This window comes from Ctenopharyngodon idella, chromosome 3 (assembly GCF_019924925.1).
Source record: "Ctenopharyngodon idella isolate HZGC_01 chromosome 3, HZGC01, whole genome shotgun sequence".
Lineage (NCBI taxonomy): Eukaryota > Metazoa > Chordata > Actinopteri > Cypriniformes > Xenocyprididae > Ctenopharyngodon > Ctenopharyngodon idella.
In genome coordinates this window covers 14,974,273-14,993,191 of record NC_067222.1, presented here as the reverse complement: position 1 = coordinate 14,993,191, position 18,919 = coordinate 14,974,273, and the positions used below count along the sequence as shown (strand labels likewise).

Here is an 18,919-nt window from a genome sequence, read left to right as displayed (position 1 = left end):
TTCCACACACTCTTATTTCATGTCATTTGAGTGGATTTTTACTCTTAGAAACACAGACTGGAGTTCAACACAGTTTCATCAGTGAAACACACATGAGGTGTAGAGATTTATACTTACATTCAGATTTCTACAATGAGAAGTTGAGCTCTTTTCAGCTTAAATAGAGTAAATGATATGTTTGTGATCCAGTATGTCAGGTGTGATATGTCAGTGTTTCTTCTGTTTATTTCTGCTGCTGTTGGTTTTCTGGTTCTGATTTCTGTTTGTATTTTTCTCTGTTTCTTTGACAGATGAAGAGAAGTCAGTGTCAGTGATGAAGGGGGCGGATGTGACTCTACGTGTCAATCCTGAAATACAGAAAGGAGATAAGATATTCTGGATGTTTGGAGATGACAGCCATCTTGTAGCTAAAAACACAAAAGATAAGTGTGAAGAAGAGTCTGAGTACAGTGATGTTAGATTTAAAGACAAAGTGGATCTGAATCCTCAGACTGGAGATCTCACCATCAAGACAATCGAAACTTTCCACACTGGAGAATACAAACTAAAGATCATCAGAAATGGCAAAACCTCATTCAAGTTATTCAGAGTTACTGTTTCTGGTGAGTGAAATATTTACTTTCATTGTAATTATGATTTTTATTTTAGATCAACATTGTGTCGTTCATAAAGGATAGTTCAGCCAAAAATGTAAGTTCATTCATCATTCAATCACTCTCCATCATGTCGTTCCAAATTCACAAGACGATCTCCTCAACTCACCTTCAGCAAATAAAGCTCTTACACTTTTAGGATAAACAGATCAGTATCTGCTTTCTGTGGACTGCTTCAGTTTTCCTCACTGTTTTATTGCACATGGACTAAAATTGTTGTGCACAGTCTCCTAATCTAATGAGCAGTTCACCGTATAGACACATGAAAACCTGTCCAAGTCTTTCAGTGACCCACCAGAGCCAAGACTTGAACCCACATCTCTGGAGAGAGCTGAAAATGGCTGTCCACTTTATGTAGAAAGCTAGCAAAACATGCTGTTAATGATTCTCTTTAAACACATTTGTTCATTCAATTTCTAATGGTAATTAGATCTCTCGTGTCAACAATTTACTTTGACTTCTCAGAGAATCAACTACAGTTCAGGGGTCATATTCAAAAAAACATCTCATGTCAGTCCTAAATTTAGGACTTAAATTTTAGTTAACTTGAACTAACAATACTTTTAAAGTCTTTTACAATTTCGACTTATGTAAATATGCTCAAATGGCAATTTTTATAGGCTATTAAAATGAAGTTATGTAGCATCATTAGGAACTAACATGAACTAAAATTAGCAATGGACAAAAGGTTTCTTTTCAGTGAGTAATTCACACCCTGACTAGGAACATGTTGAGGGAAATGCAGGACTTCTCTGATGATTTAACTCACTCACATCCTGTTCCTGCAAGCTTTTATACGCTTCACTTACTCGTCTAGTGTGAAACAGGCTGATGTTTGCTTGTTATCTGTCTTGTGATCGACAATGAAAGTTTTTCTGGCATTTTGGAATGAGCAGAGGAACATGTCAGATGCTCTTTGAGCAAATTATTGTTTGAGGTGAATTCAGACTATTTTCACCCTTTTTTTTCTGTATTTGCTCCTTTTAGTTTAGAAGAGGATCTTTAAATAGTCAAGCTCAACAAAATCTGTAGTCTGATGTTTGTTGTGTGGATTTCAGGCTGTTCTGATGGTCAAAACACACATTAGATTTGAGGTCGACTCATTTAATTCATTTATATCTTCATGTAGATTTCTATAATATGGTATGTTACGTCCCCTGGTGGCATAGAGGTATGAGGAAGACGCACATAATAAAATTTAAACACAACCTATAATCTTGGTCTCTGGGGAGTACTGTGGGTGAGTGACACACGGACAATCAACATGACAAAAAGTGGTTCGCTTTATTCACCAAAAGAATAAGTTTACACAAAAGAAAACACCAACCAAAAATCCCTACTTACAGCTATATACAAAGAAAAGAAATTATAATAAATTAAAGCAAGCCACAGAGAGAAAGAAAATGAGCGGCGCTAAATAAACAAAAAAACAAAACCAAAACATTCACTAACTAATTCCCGCCCTCTAAACTAACTGAAAACAAAACCAGAAAATAAAGGAATCTTCGGCGTTCACGCCATAACTAAAGCTTCACTAACTACCAGAACAAAACTTACACAAGGTTGCGCCCGCTCCTTCCCTAATGTGTCTAAACAGAGTCAATCCTGCGTGTGTGTAAGATGTAAGTCACGTGACATACTTTCCTTTTCTTTAACTCCGGGCTGAGGAAGTTTTAGTTCAGGTAAGACGTTCTCGGTATCAAACTCCATAACAATCAAACAAGCAAGCAAGCGAACCACCACTAAACAGCAGCATGAAACAATGGCACAGCCAACGAACACTCCAAGCTCCCTCCCCTTCCGTTCTCCACGGCGTCTTTTATCCTGAACCCGTTAATGATCGGATGTTCTATGAGATGACTCATCATGATGGACAGATTACTTGACCAATCACAGCACCTAGAACAGAGAGAGACAGCAGAGAGCGGAAAAACAGGAAGAAACCAATAACAAATAACAAAAGGGGAGGGGACAACAATCTTAACACGTAACATGGTAGAATCAGAGAAAGCGGAGTTCATTACTGATATTCATAAACTGAGTAAATGAAACATTTGAGATGTTGAACAATTGATCAGTAATGCTTTGTTGTCTGATGTTGTTAGTTTTCTGTTTCTAATTTCTGATCTCTATTTCTCTGTTTCTGTGCTGCTGCAGGACAAGTGAATGAATCAGCGCTGAAGGAACGTCCTGTCATTCTGAACTATTATACTGAAATACAGAAGGATGTTAAAATACAGTGGAAGTTTGAAGAGAAACTCATAGTTAAAATGACTGGAGAGAACTGTTGGAAACCTCAATGGTCTGATGAATTCAGAGGACAAATGAAGCTGGACCCTCTGACTGGATCTCTCATCATTCACCGATCCAGAAAAAAATTTAATTAAACAAGCTGATAAACAAATATTATACAGTTTAATCATAATGTATAATTAATAAATCAAACAGACAGTAATTCTCTCCTCACCATAGACAGTGAGATTGATCGTGTTGATCGTGTCTCTGCTGCTGGAGACTGTATAAAGTCCAGAGTCTGTGGTTCTGCTGTTGATGATGGTCAGAGATCCAGTCTGATCCAGTTTCAGTCTGTCTTTGAAACTCTCTTTATCAGTATCATAAAACACGTTCTTGTTGTTCTTCATTTTAGCTATGAGAATGTCACCAAACCTCCACTCGATCTCTTCATGTGTCTGTATTTGAGTGAGACTAGAGTTCAGAGAGACTGATTCTCCCTCAGTCACTGACTCTGACTTCACTGCATCAGCAACAAACACACCTGAACACAAACACACATAATAACTCGAATTAATTCTTCACTCATTTCAATATACAGTCAATGAAAGGGACAGCAGCATCAACAAAAATATCTGACTATATTAATTTTATACAACTGGAAAATATTAGAAGCAAAATGAATGATGGAATAATGTGTTTGTAGGCAAATGATAAAATAAACTGAAGTGAGGCCATAAAAATACTCACCAGCCTGACACAAGCACAAACTGATGAAAATAAACATTTTCTTTAGCAGTTTTTATGAAATAGTTTGACAACAGAACTGTGATAATAGTCGGATCCTGACACTCGTGAAAACGTTGAATGTTTCTTAAAGCGAATGAATCTGCGGGTCTGTTGGAAAGTGGTTCAGTGAAACTAAACTCCTCCCTTCAGATACTGCCATGCCTTCTCAAAATGAGTTACAGAAAGGAGAGAATGGGAACTATTTCTAATAATATGATCAAAATATTATCCTTTATTAAAACAAGTGGTCAGTGGCTCTTAAAAAAGATTCATGAACTGAACTGAGTGTGTCAGACTCCAGACGTTCAGACATTCAGAGGCTCTCCAGGAACAACATCACATCAAATTTAGAGACATTTTTGCCCCAAACCTCTATTTATTTCAGATGCTGGGTTGTGTCCGTCAAGATCCAAAAGAAATGAAATGAAAGACTAATTCTGTTTTGAGAAAGAAAAAGTTCTGAAACTTAAAAGAATTACTGTCTGTGTGGGAGGAGCTACTGGACGAGTTTAACTGCTGGATTTCTCTAAAAATCTTCATTACACACTGGCAGAACAATCGACATTTTCAAGAGTGCAGGACTTGATTATTGTAACATTTCTGAAACTGTTAAAAAATGTTTGATACATTCATTTTCTTCTGGTTGTTCTCCTGGAGTCTGACTGGTAAGTATTTCTAGTTCTCTTTATATATTAATTTGTCCACATACAAGCCATTCTGAACTTTATTGTCTCCATCATTCATTTTTCCTCTAATATTGTCAAGTTTTATCAGACTAAACCTCCAAATGTGGTGTTTGTGTTTGTGTTCAGGTGTGTTTGTTGCTGATGCAGTGAAGTCAGAGTCAGTGACTGAGGGAGAATCAGTCTCTCTGAACTCTAGTCTCACTCAAATACAGACACATGAAGAGATCGAGTGGAAGTTTGGTGACATTCTCATAGCTAAAGTGAAGAACAACAAGAGCGTGTTTTATGATATTGATGATGAGAGATTCAGAGACAGACTGAAACTGGATCAGACTGGATCTCTGACCATCATCAACAGCAGAACCACAGACTCTGGACTTTATACAGTCTCCAGCAGCAGCAGAGACACGATCAACACGATCAATCTCACTGTCTATGGTGAGGAGAGAATTACTTATTTTATTTACAGTCCTAGTCAAGTTTACATTAACCTTGCAGAAACAAAATGCATGTTATTTTTGTTATTTATGTATGCTAAAAAGATTTGTTGGCTCAACATCCGTTACTTATCAAGAAAAACAGATTAAACTAATATATATATAATTTATAACTTACAAAATTTTAAGATACAAATTCTCACACAAAAATGTAAAATAAAAGTGTATGAAAAATAATTTAAGTAACATCAACTAGCATTACAACTTGGTTAAAATTAAGTAAACCTAACTTAAAATTTGACGTATTTGTGAGCTGCGTGATATGCAAATATTATATCCAGCCAATGAGCGAAGCTGGAGCCATTTTAAGTGATGTGATGAAGACAGCGAGAACTCTGTCAGGTAAACTGTCTTTAAAAACATTAAGTAAAATATTAGAGCTTGACCTTTTAAACATTCATAAACACTTGTTTGTGTTAGTGCGCTTCTAAACCGGAAGCACAATACGTTTTCTGAGGCGTGATGTGGTGACGATGGTGAAAGGAGGTAAGCTAACGTTTAGCTTTATATTAACAAAGTAAAACATTAGATTTTGACTTTTTAAACATTCATTAACACACATTTATATGTTAGATGGGTTTATTCCTAAACTGGAAGCACAACGCAACATTTTCTGAAGTACAATGTGGTGAAGATGGTGAAAGGAGGTAAGCTAAAGTTTAGCTTTATATTAACAAAATAAAATATGAGTGTGTCGTCTAACGTCCAGTTGTTTATTTCATTTGTAGTCATGGGGATTTGTTAAAGTCATAGTTTGAACTGCTACGAATTCTTCAGCAATTATGTGTTATTTATGAATACTTTGCAACTAGTTCTATCTATACATCAAGTTTGTACATGTGAGTTTATTGCACATGAATCAAGAAACCAGTTTGCACACAAGTATATTTTATAGATGTGCGCGCTTCCATTGAACAGATTGTTGAGTGCTTGCTTAAATGCATAGTGTTTGCATGTATTCATGAACATTGCATTAGATAAAAACTAACCAGGGTTGGGAAGGTTACTTTTAAAATGTATTTCACTACAGATCACAAAATAGATTACCCAAGTTTTTATAACTTAATAGCCTACTTTAGAATACTTTGGAATACTCATAAGTATGTAACACAAAAACAGGGTAATTGTGAGTTTTTATTTTTTTTTTTTCTCAGAATTGCGTGATATAAAGTTGAAATTGCGATATTGAGAAAAGAAGTCAGAATTCTAAGGATAAAAACTTTTTGAGGAAAAAAGTCAGAATTGTGAGATATAAACGCACAATTGTCTAGTCAGAATTGTGAGAAAATTAGTGAGATTGTGAGATATAAATTTGTAATTTTTCAGAAAAAAAAGTCACTCAATTTATCACTCAATTCTGACTTCATAACTTGTAACTGTGAGATTAAATCTTCTAATTCTGACTTTATAAAATGCAATTGTGAGTTTAAATCTCACAATTGTGAGGAAAAAAGTCAGAATTGTGAGATTAAAAAGTCACAGTTACCTTTTTTCACAATTACAAGGGACACAAACAACTATCACAAAATATGAAAACAGTCATGGATCATCCAGGTAATGACAACACAGTTAAGATTCAAGGGTATGTACCTTTTTGAATGGGGCAATTTTTATAAAAATTCAGTCATTTGGTCTTGTGGAATGTATGTAAACATCTGTTATGTGAAAAAGCTTATTCAAGACAGTACTAAATAACATGCAGTTTTTATGATCCCTCTTATTTAGTTAAAATTATTAAAATGATGCATATTCTGCAGGGGAATTAAACTTATGAGCAGAACTGTAGCTTAGGATGATTATGCAGACTGTCCGAGTCAGAGAATCACCAGTTGTTTACATGAATTGCCCGTCACAGTTTACATTCATGTTTAAATGAAATAAATGACATTAAAAATCAAAGTAATCACTTTGATCATTTAAAATACTTTTCGAATGTAACTGTAATTTGATTACCATCCATTTAAAATGTAACTGTAATGAAATACAGTTACTCAAATTTTGTATTTTATATACGTAACTGAGTTAGTTAACTTGAGTTTTCACTCAGCTCCAAAAAGAATATATAATTAAAGCCACAAGCAGCGAAGAAAGGGCCCTCGCACCACCCAGTGGCCTTAGGAAAACTGTGAACAGTGGGCGATATTCATTTAAGTGGATAAATAGAGGAGAAATATGGCAAGGCCATTTTGATGCACCACACTTCCTGCTTCCAGCAGGTGGCACTTTGACTATAAATGAATATTGTCATGTAGATGTCTTTAGGCCCGGACTATTATCAAACATGTGAAGTTTGGGGCAGATCAGACACTGTATCTGGAAATGGCAAAAAATTGCACAAATTTTGCAGAGAAAATTCAAATTATCTCACTTCCTGTTGGTTTTCAGATTTTGCACCCAGGGGCTTTTTTGTAGGTATTGGGCAGTTAGATCTGTCTACTGAATTTCATACCTGTACGTGAAACGTAGTGCAAAGGGCGCTTGATTGAAATTTTGTAGGTGGCGCTATCGAGCCATTTTGCCACACCTAATTCTGAAACCCATATCAAATGTAAATTTTCACCACTTCTGATGTGTGTGCAAAGTTTCATGAGTTTTTGAGCATGTTTAGGCCCTCAAAAATTAGATTCATTTCAGAGAAGAAGAAGAATTGACTCAGCAATTACAATAGGGTCCTCACACCATCAGTGCTCAGGCCCTAATAAAAACTTAAAAAGCTAGCCTAATCATATTTTATGTTGTTCAATACTGTTATTTTTCTCTCCATTCATCTTAGTGTGAACAGTTGTGGAGCAAAAATAGCAGGATATGGTGGATCCTGTTAGAACAATTTCTGAAGGTAACATTTTTTGTTAATTTCACACTTGATTATTAATTGTTTTTGAAAAAATGGCTTTGCCAAAAAAAAGAAAAAAAAAGAAAAAAGGTGAACCTGCATATTTTCTGCATTTTGGGTGATTTGTCTGCTTTGAAGACATATTTTTCTCAGTCAGTTTAGATATAAAAGCTTGTGTGTATCCACCATAAAAATCCATTTTTTGTTTCACGTACTTCTCAGACCAAACCTGTTCAGATATACAGAGAAGTTGATTCAGTGTTTAATGTTGTACCTCTCTGACAACACTAATGATCTCATCAGGCATCACCAGGTGAGTGTCTGAACACATCTAACACTATATATGGCAGTGGTTTATAATCCTGGTCTTGGGGACCCCTGTTCTGCACATTTTTGCATGTCTCCCTTATTTAACACTTATTGATTCAGATCATCAGCTCGTCCGGAGAGAGCTCCATGAACTCAGCTGAGCGTGTCAGATAAGAGAGACATAAGTCCTTGTCGACAGTAACTGTTTCTCATGGGGACGTAAGATATTTTCAGCATTTACAGGGGATGGTTGGTGATTATATTGCTGCCCGAATCCAGAATGTCAGTGTTTTTCTCTCACCACCCACATAAAAATGCCTGGCTGAACTGACTACTGTTTTTTGACAGTTACCAAGGCCGTGTGGTAATTTAATTGCCGTCTGAATCAACATCTCTGAGTTTACCAGAACAGATTGATACAAAATTCACTGTTTAAATCCTTTTTGCACCATATAAGTGTTGAGCTTCGCTGTAATTTGCATGCAGTTAAAAGATACATTTAATACAGAAATGTTGGAAAGTATTTACAAAAGCAATATTCATCACCGCTCCACCACAGCATTAATAATTTAATCGATAAAACTTATCAGTGATTGATTAAGCAAGGTTCATTAGGCATCATTAGGGTGAGTGGTTATGCACCATAAACGAGCAGCAGACGCAGGAAATAATTGGGATAATTTTACTTCAAATGAAGGTAAATGAGGCTGTAGTGTTATGGGGCATCAACATGCAGATGGCAGAAAGATTGTCAAATAGTAAAAATACACTCCAAATTTTCCGTGATGAAAAGAACACTTACAGGTGCTGGTCATATAATTAGAATATCATCAAAAAGTTGATTTATTTCACTAATTCCATTCAAAAAGTGAAACTTGTATATTATATTCATTCATTACACACAGACTGATATATTTCAAATGTTTATTTCTTTTAATTTTGATGATTATAACTGACAACTAAGGAAAATCCCAAATTCAGTATATCAGAAAATTAGAATATTGTGAAAAGGTTCAATATTGAAGACACCTGGTGCCACACTCTAATCAGCTAATTAACTCAAAACACCTGCAAAGGCCTTTAAATGGTCTCTCAGTCTAGTTCTGTAGGCTACACAATCATGGGGAAGACTGCTGACTTGACAGTTGTCCAAAAGACGACCATTGACACCTTGCTCAAGGAGGGCAAGACACAAAAGGTCATTGCAAAAGAGGCTGGCTGTTCACAGAGCTCTGTGTCCAAGCACATTAATAGAGAGGCGAAGGGAAGGAAAAGATGTGGTAGAAAAAAGTGTACAAGCAATAGGGATAACCGCACCCTGGAGAGGATTGTGAAACAAAACCCATTCAAAAAATGTGGGGGAGATTCACAAAGAGTGGACTACAGCTGGAGTCAGTGCTTCAAGAACCACTACGCACAGACATATGCAAGACATGGGTTTCAGCTGTCGCATTCCTTGTGTCAAGCCACTATTGAACAACAGACAGCGTCAGAAGCGTCTCGCCTGGGCTAAAGACAAAAAAGACTGGACTGCTGCGGAGAGCTCCAAAGTTATGTTCTCTGATGAAAGTAAATTTTGCATTTCCTTTGGAAATCAGGGTCCCAGAGTCTGGAGGAAGAGAGGAGAGGCACACAATCCACGTTGCTTGAGGTCCAGTGTAAAGTTTCCACAGTCAGTGATGGTTTGGGGTGCCATGTCATCTGCTGGTGTTGGTCCACTGTGTTTTCTGAGGTCCAAGGTCAACGCAGCCGTATACCAGGAAGTTTTAGAGCACTTCATGCTTCCTGCTGCTGACCAACTTTATGGAGATGCAGATTTCATTTTCCAAGAGGACTTGGCACCTGCACACAGTGCCAAAGCTACCAGTACCTGGTTTAAGGACCATGGTATCCCTGTTCTTAATTGGCCAGCAAACTCGCCTGACCTTAACCCCATAGAAAATCTATGGGGTATTGTGAAGAGGAAGATGCGATATGCCAGACCCAACAATGCAGAAGAGCTGAAGGCCACTATCAGAGCAACCTGGGCTCTTATAACACCTGAGCAGTGCCACAGACTGATCGACTCCATGCCACGCCGCATTGCTGCAGTAATTCAGGCAAAAGGAGCCCCAACTAAGTATTGAGTGCTGTACATGCTCATACTTTTCATGTTCATACTTTTCAGTTGGCCAAGATTTCTAAAAATCCTTTCTTTGTATTGGTCTTAAGTAATATTCTAATTTTCTGAGATACTGAATTTGGGATTTTCCTTAGTTGTCAGTTATATTCATCAAAATTAAAAGAAATAATCATTTGAAATATATCAGTCTGTGTGTAATGAATGAATATAATATACAAGTTTCACTTTTTGAATGGAATTAGTGAAATAAATCAACTTTTTGATGATATTCTAATTATATGACCAGCACCTGTATAATAGCAAAACAACCTTTTGCAAATTAGCATAAATCACATTGATTCATTTTTCAATCCTACTAGCGGGAAAAAAAAAAAAAAAAAAAAAAAAAAAAAGGCCGGTGAGGGAGCTGGTGTGTTGAGTGAAATTGGCACTCCCTGTACTGCAGTTTCAAGGTTAATGATTAATTGATTTTTAATTTAAATGACGGTGGATCATGGGAATTTGTGTAAATTAACATCCCTACTTCAAAACTCAATAATCAACTTAATAATGGAAGTAAATCAATTTCACCCCCAATAAAACAAATGAAACAAACTGTAACATTTATTTATTAAATATAAAGGTGTTTTCTTGTTATTTCAAAACATTGTAACTCATTTTGTGTTATATAAATGTTTTACAGTGGGAAAAATATAAAACAATCTGGAACTACAAAGTAATGCAAGTAAATACACATTTGCTATGCTTTTCTTTAGGATGGTCATGGTGACCTTGAGGAACTGGAACAGCACACACACTGATCACGAAGGTGGATTCATGGATGATGGGAACTTTCTTTTTGTCAAATTGTCACATTTTTTTTTTTTTTTTCAGAAGTACTACAGTCATGATTTTTGGTTTCAGACTATATAAGTTGTTGTTGTTTCCAGAGTAGTATTGCAATCTCTGTCAAAAAACCTAAAATGCTTTATTTCTGTACTAATTGTGTGAAAACCTTTTGTTGAAATGCTGTCCAAAAATGAAGTAAAATGCTTTGTTTTCTGCTAATTGTATGTTTTATTGGCTTATTCTAAAGACATTTAATGTTCTGGAACAGTACAGTAAGTTTTAAATTAAATTTCTAAGTTGTTTCAACACAACTTACTATTACTTGGTAGTTTGAACTGGTGTTTTTAAGTAAAAAATGTTGAGTAAACAAATATATTTAACAAATATACAAACCCGTTTCCAAAAAAGTTGGGACACTGTACAAATTGTGAATAAAAAAGGAATGCAATGATGTGGAAGTTTCAAATTTCAATATTTTATTCAGAATACAACATAGATGACATATCAAATATTTAAACTGAGAAAATGTATCATTTTAAGGGAAAAATAAGTTGATTTTAAATTTCATGGCATCAACACATCTCAAAAAAGTTGGGACAAGGCCATGTTTACCACTGTGTGGCATCCCCTCTTCTTTTTATAACAGTCTGCAAACGTCTGGGGACTGAGGAGACAAGTTGCTCAAGTTTAGGAATAGGAATGTTGTCCCATTCTTGTCTAATACAGGCTTCTAGTTGCTCAACTGTCTTAGGTCTTCTTTGTCGCATCTTCCTCTTTATGATGCGCCAAATGTTTTCTATGGGTGAAAGATCTGGACTGCAGGCTGGCCATTTCAGTACCCGGATCCTTCTTCTACGCAGCCATGATGTTGTAATTGATGCAGTATGTGGTCTGGCATTGTCATGCTGGAAAATGCAAGGTCTTCCCTGAAAGAGACGACGTCTGGATGGTAGCATATGTTGTTCTAGAACTTGGATATACCTTTCAGCATTGATGGTGCCTTTCCAGATGTGTAAGCTGCCCATGCCACACGCACTCATGCAACCCCATACCATCAGAGATGCAGGCTTCTGAACTGAGCGCTGATAACAACTTGGGTTGTCTTTGTCCTCTTTAGTCCGGATGACATGGTGTCCCAGTTTTCCAAAAAGAACTTCAAATTTTGATTCGTCTGACCACAGAACAGTTTTCCACTTTGCCACAGTCCATTTTAAATGAGCCTTGGCCCAGAGAAAACGCCTGCGCTTCTGGATCATGTTTAGATATGGCTTCTTTTTTGACCTATAGAGTTTTAGCCGGCAACGGCGAATGACACGGTGGATTGTGTTTTCTGGAAGTATTCCTGAGCCCATGTTGTGATTTCCATTACAGTAGCATTCCTGTATGTGATGCAGTGCTGTCTAAGGGCCCGAAGATCACAGGCATCCAGTATGGTTTTCCGGCCTTGACCCTTACGCACAGAGATTGTACCAGATTCTCTGAATCTTTGGATGATATTATGCACTGTAGATGAGGATAACTTCAAACTCTTTGCAATTTTTCTCTGAGAAACTCCTTTCTGATATTGCTCCACTATTTTTCGCCGCAGCATTGGGGGAATTGGTGATCCTCTGCCCATCTTGACTTCTGAGAGACACTGCCACTCTGAGAGGCTCTTTTTATACCCAATCATGTTGCCAATTGACCTAATAAGTTGCAAATTGGTCCTCCAGCTGTTCCTTATATGTATATTTAACTTTTCCGGCCTCTTATTGCTACCTGTCCCATCTGTTTTGGAATGTGTAGCTCTCATGAAATCCAAAATGAGCCAATATTTGGCATGACATTTCAAAATGTCTCACTTTCAACATTTGATATGTTATCTATATTCTATTGTGAATAAAATATAAGTTTATGAGATTTGTAAATTATAGCATTCCTTTTTTATTCACAATTTGTACAGTGTCCCAACTTTTTTGGAATCGGGTTTGTATAAGTACCTATAACAGTTTTTCTTGTTAGTTTTACATAAAATTGCTTCAAGTTGGATTTATTTAAAAAGTGTGGTGCAAAAACTGTGCATACATATTTTAAGTAAATCCAACACATCATTTTTTTTTGCAGTAATGACACAATATTAATAACCACTTATATGTAAATTTCTCCAATATTTTTCAGCTCGTCTGCCTGTTCCTGACATCAGCAGAGACTCTTCACAATGTTCTTCATCATCATCATCATCATCATCATCATGTTCATTGGTGTGTTCAGCTGTGAATGTGAGTCATGTGACTCTCTCCTGGTTCAAAGGAAACAGTTCATTGTCCAGCATCAGTGTGTCTGATCTCAGCATCAGTCTCTCTCTACCTCTGGAGGTGGAATATGAGGATCAAAACACCTACAGCTGTGTGCTGAACAATCCCATCAGAAACCAGACTCAACACCTCAACAACACTCAACTCTGTCACACATGTGCAGGTACGACAGCAGAACTATATATTTTTTCACAAACTAAACAAAATTTCTATTTTAACATTGCTCATTTCTTGTCTCACAAGAGAGTATCCACTGTTGTGGCTTTACTGAAGCTGTGATCCGATTGGCTCTCTCTGCTGTGGTGGGTGTGGCTACTGTGGTTGTTCTGGTTTATGACATCAGATCCAGAAGTCTTCAACAGAAGAAGAGCGTCCAGAAATAACCATCAAACTCTGATTAATCTCTCAGGAAGATGGAGATGATCCAGAATGACTGGAGAGATTAAAGTATATTACAAGAAACCTTTTGAGTAAATAGCATTCATGAACAGACAGATAGATAGATAGATAGATAGATAGATAGATAGATAGATAGATATCACACCTGATTTAACTCATTGGCTCATTAGTAGAGACTGCAAGACCTGAAGTGTCAAATTAGGGAGACATACACAATGTGCAGGGCTGGTGCTAGCTACTCCAGGACAACCACTGATTTAAGTCAAATGTTAATTCATTTTATAAAATCTTAACGGTCCTTTAAAAAAATTAAAATACACTATACATTTTAGAACAGGATAACGTACAACATCATCCTGAAAACATCCAAAGAAGTATCAGTCACTGGTAATACATGTAACATAGATTAAAAAATTTCATCTGAATACACAATTATGTTTAAATGATCTTAAGAAAAGGAGGATGTCTTGTGTTTCCAGACCTGTAGTTACAACATCTACCAGCAATAGGATTTACTGAAAATACATAGAGGCCTACTGTGAAAATCCTCAAAATTTTAAAAGTTCAGTCACTAGTAGGCGCTACATCAGGGTCTGTATGAGAGACTCACTGTCTGAGAGAGTCATTGTTTCATCAGAATTCAATCGTCTCCTCAGTCTCAAATTTTTGGCAAAACAACACAAGCACAGATGATGGTTTAGACCCTGTAGCACTCATTATATTTCATAGTTCTATAATCTTCAAAAATGTTTAAAAGAAGCAAATTTAAATGTATTTGTTCAGTATTAAAAACAAAATTTCCCATGCACTGGTCAGTTTCTGCTCTGGTTTTCACACTTCATCTCTCTCTCACACATTCACATGCATAAAAGCAGAAGTAACTGCAGCTTTTGACACTTTTAGCTCCTGAGAGTTTCGGTGTCATGAAAGAATGATTATCAATGTTTATTTTATCAGAAGAGCATTAAACTGTAGCGTGTTAATCATTAAAGTGTCTCTAAACAAGAGGTGACAGTTAATTTTTAGAACATTAGCACATTAACACGTCCGTCTGTTCTATTTTAATTGTTAAAATTACCGAGGATCACTATTCTCCCCTAAAAGTGATCAGGCTGGGATCAAAATTGCTCATAACTCCTAAAGTTACAGGCTCAAGTGTCTTATGTCATTGAAATCCTTGGCTCAAGACGGATTCATACTTGATCATCCTGGCTAACTTTCACACTTCACGCCTTCTTCATGTTTTTCAGGTGCTTAAGGGATTGTTTATCACATAATTTCACACAACATTCATACCAAATCATTTTTTCTTCAGATGTTTATTGATTAATGTCAGTCTTTAACTTTAAAGACTTAACTTTATTTTATCTCAATGAATGGCATAGAAGATTTTATTTTCTGAATAAAAGTGTCTGTTAAAAATAGTTGTAAGTAAATACAGAATGTGAATGTGACCAGACAAAAGATGTTATTTTGAAATATAGTACACAATGAAATAGAGGATATCAGTGGAAATCATTTATATTATTGTTTATGTATATATTTATTTTGTATTTACAACAAAATATCAAACAGCAAAATGAGCAATAAACTACAAAATGGGAGTAAAGGTATAAGTGTCAAAGCAATAAAATATGAAGATTTTGAAATAAACGACTTGCATATAAACATTTTACACTTTAAAACATCACAGTGAGAGAGCTGTGAAAGAACATGTTCACTGAGCAGGTGAAGCTCAATCAGGTTCATACAGGCTCCAGCAGAGAAATACAAAACTGTCTGAACACATTACTATAGCAGAACAATCTACAAACATACACACAACAAAAGCACTGCTCAGAGCCCTGGAATAAAACCAGTCATTTCCTTTTTAACAGCCCTTCAACAGGAGCACATTTCTATCAGTGTCGCATGACGACTCCTGCGTATGCCACATCTTCTTGAGCTCTCTGTAAGAAAACAGATGTAGTTATCAAGAACAATACTGACCATTTATCATTTATTTTATACACACAAATACACATCTAGATCAAATCAGAGGCCCGTTTCAGAAAGGAGGTTAAGTGAAAACTCTGAGTATGTTAACCCTGAAATGAGGGAAAAACTGGGTTTTCTGCTGCAGAAATGGAGGTATATCAAACCCGAGTAAGCAGGGTAAGTCAAGCCTGTTTCTGAAAGAGAGGTAACTTATACTCAGAGAAAATGATATAAGATATTTAGTCTTGTTTCCCTGGGGGGATCTAAATTAAGTGCATTTCACTAAAGTAAAATTATCAATATCCGCCAGCGTGGTAATAAAAATAATCTTAATGCAAACGGAAAACAAGATTATTCGGAGTGTCTATTACTAAGTGCAAATTTACAATGTCAGACCAGGTTAAAATTGACACTCATTCTTGTGGCTGCAGTGGTGTAGGCAGTAGTGTGTTGGGTGTGGAGAATTAACTTGTGACGTGATTGACTGGGTTCGAATCGGCCTTCTGCCGAGCTTGCTATTCTCCCTTTTCCCATCACATATCACATCAGAAAGGCATTTATTTTCAATAAAAATGAAGAAAATGATCTAAAAGTGGAAGTAAATTGCCTATAGCGAGTGTTTAATAATGATAAAATCATTTACACTCTTATTATTGCATCCTGTTAAATTATTATTTTTTCTTCTTCTTTTTTTGAAAATGAAAATGAATATTAGTTCAATAACTTACCATTCTGCCAGTTTTCACCTTTGATATTATAACAGTGATAAGAATTAAACTTGTATTGACTCTGAAGTATGCGGACATCTTTTTGTCAGGTGCTGTTGCCATGGTGAATCGTAATATCGGAGCTCCATTGATCATGGCTTTTCATAGTCGTGGTGCACGTGCTTAACTCAGAGTTAACATACTCAGAGTCGATTGAACTAACTGAATTCAGCTGTTCTGAAACAGAAAACTCAAGAGTTTCCCATCTCGGAGTAAGTCAACTCAGAGTTCAAGTTTTAACTCAGAGTTGGTTGAACCTCCTTATTGAAACAGGCCCCAGATGTTTTGATCAAATAACACACACACACACAGAAATAAAGTTCCTACCGATTTCTGTGCTCTTCGTTTGTAGAATGTGGGATCAGCGTATGTGATTTCTTCACCGCTCTGAACTGCTTCAACAAAAATGACAAATAAAGAATTATTGTTGTTTTTTCTGCAGCACTGATTTTCATTATTTTAATATTATAATACAGGGCTGTGGGATGCTTGATTCTGATTGGTTGAAGTGTAAGGTATGAGCCATGGTTTTAATAATGAATAAAAAAAAAAAAAAAAAAAAAAAAAAAAAAACATGAATCATGTAGTTAAATGATGGTAACCACAAATTAACCATGGTTTAACTGTTTTAAACAAGTTTTTTTTTTTTTGGTCATACAAATGTGCCAAAAAAAAACAACAGCAACAGAAAACAACAACAACAAAAAAAAACATGGTTTTACTATGATAAGGGTGTATAATAACCAAATTAGTCTGCACATCGATGGCTCCATTACTAGCTCTTAAATGACATGTTGGAATTAGTAATGGAGGCTTATGATGAGACACATAAGAAATTAGGCCTACACACAAGAGCGCATTAAAGGCATAGTTTAGCCAATAAATAAATAAATTCTGTCAGTATTTGTTCACCCTCCAGTTGATCCAAACTTGTATGAATTTCCTTCTTCTGATGAACACAGTAGAAGATAGTTTAAAGATTGTGGGTAACCAAACATTCATTGACTTCAACAGTATTTTTCCCCACACTATGGAAGTCAGTAGCTACTGTCAACTGTTTGGTTTCCAACATTTTTCAAAATATCTTCTTTTGTGTTCAGCAGACAACATTCATATGTTCTCGTACAGTCATGACTTCTAGCAGTGAAACTTACTGTGCCTTTAAAAACTATTTGTACAGATATCTCAGCAGTAGGAATACTTGCCCTCTTGGTCTGTTTTCTTCCTGCAGATGCAGAAGATCCCGACAGCAGCTACAATCAACAGAGATCCAGCAGCAGCAGCAGAGATCAGTCCAATGATCAACGAGGATTCGCCTTGATACAGAGTAGACACAATGAAGGGTTAAAGTGAATGAATCTGTCAATCTAACCTTCAACAAACACTATATCTGAACTATATAACTTCAGAGATCAGTTCAGCAAATGAACAAATATATCAGCGCTGTCGTACCTGCAGCACATGTGTGACAGAGTTCAGTGATGTTGAGATGTCTGGTCTGGTTTCTGATGGGATTGTTCAGCACACAGCTGTAGGTGTTTTTATCCTGATATTTCACCTCCAGAGGTAGAGAGAGACTGCTGCTGACATTAGATGCACTGATGCTGGACAATGAACTGTTTCCTTTGAACCAGGAGAGAGTCACATGACTCACATTCACAGCTGAACACAACAATGAACATGATGATGATGAAGATGAAGAACAGTCTCTGGTGAGGACAGGAACAGGCAGACGAGCTGGAAAATGTGAGAGAATATAGATAACAGTGGCACTATAAAGCTTGAGATTAATTAAGAGATGTAATTTGTGAAATTAAGCATGCAAATTTTAAGTTAAATATTTGAGAAAATTTTTATAATGCCTCATTTACAATCAAGCTGTAAATTTGCAGGACTATTGAATAAAAGTTATTCAGCAGCATAAAATGAATTTATGCTACAGCCTTAACAAGACAAAGGAGTCAGTAATGTTATTCCAACATTATTAATATGCTTATTTTCTTGAAGTCTATAACCAAAACTGAACACTAAAGAAACACCCAAATCATCAAACAGGATAGTAATCCTCTCCTCACCATAGACAGTGAGATTGATCGTGTTGATCGTGTCTCTGCTGCTGCTGGAGACTGTATAAAGTCCAGAGTCTGTGGTTCTGCTGTTGATGATGGTCAGAGATCCAGTCTGATCCAGTTTCAGTCTGTCTCTGAAACTCTCATCATCAATATCATAAAACACGCTCTTGTTGTTCTTCACTTTAGCTATGAGAATGTCACCAAACTTCCACTCGATCTCTTCATGTGTCTGTATTTGAGTGAGACTAGAGTTCAGAGAGACTGATTCTCCCTCAGTCACTGACTCTGACTTCACTGCATCAGCAACAAACACACCTGAACACAAACACAAACACCACATTTGGAGTTTTTCTCAATTCAAAACAATCATTGAATAAGAAAAATAACATCATGAACAAATGTTTATATTAGTCTGAAACATGAAAACGAAAGATGGATAATAACAGAATGGTTTGTTTGTG

The 18,919-nt window shown here is 36.2% G+C and overlaps 3 protein-coding genes across 17 annotated transcripts in view; 1 reads left to right on the top strand and 2 right to left on the bottom strand.

Moving 5' to 3' along the window:
- Window positions 1-14,450, top strand: part of LOC127508050 (uncharacterized) — a 383,187-nt gene extending 368,737 nt beyond the window's left edge. For 13 of the 15 annotated variants that reach the window (XM_051885611.1, XM_051885613.1, XM_051885602.1 and 10 more), the window contains 4 exons: window positions 291-602; window positions 4,487-4,798; window positions 13,107-13,406; window positions 13,487-14,450. In XM_051885611.1, coding sequence (XP_051741571.1) covers window positions 291-602; window positions 4,487-4,798; window positions 13,107-13,406; window positions 13,487-13,626 — 1,064 coding nt within the window. In that variant the 3' untranslated portion in view covers window positions 13,627-14,450. Of the gene's footprint in view, window positions 1-290; window positions 603-1,782; window positions 1,884-2,810; window positions 3,169-4,486; window positions 4,799-13,106; window positions 13,407-13,486 lie in introns of those variants that run through there. The other 2 variants (XM_051885598.1, XM_051885604.1) reach the window with 2 other exon arrangements.
- The window catches only part of LOC127508063 (uncharacterized), a 292,618-nt gene that overhangs the window by 257,236 nt on the left and 16,463 nt on the right, over window positions 1-18,919 (bottom strand). The gene's annotated exons all lie outside the window — the stretch shown is intronic.
- LOC127508065 (SLAM family member 5-like) overlaps window positions 1-18,919 on the bottom strand; it is a 45,619-nt gene that overhangs the window by 26,201 nt on the left and 499 nt on the right. The window contains exon 2 of the mRNA XM_051885659.1: window positions 18,462-18,773. Within this exon, the coding sequence (XP_051741619.1) occupies window positions 18,462-18,773 (312 nt within the window). The remainder of the gene's footprint in view (window positions 1-18,461; window positions 18,774-18,919) is intronic.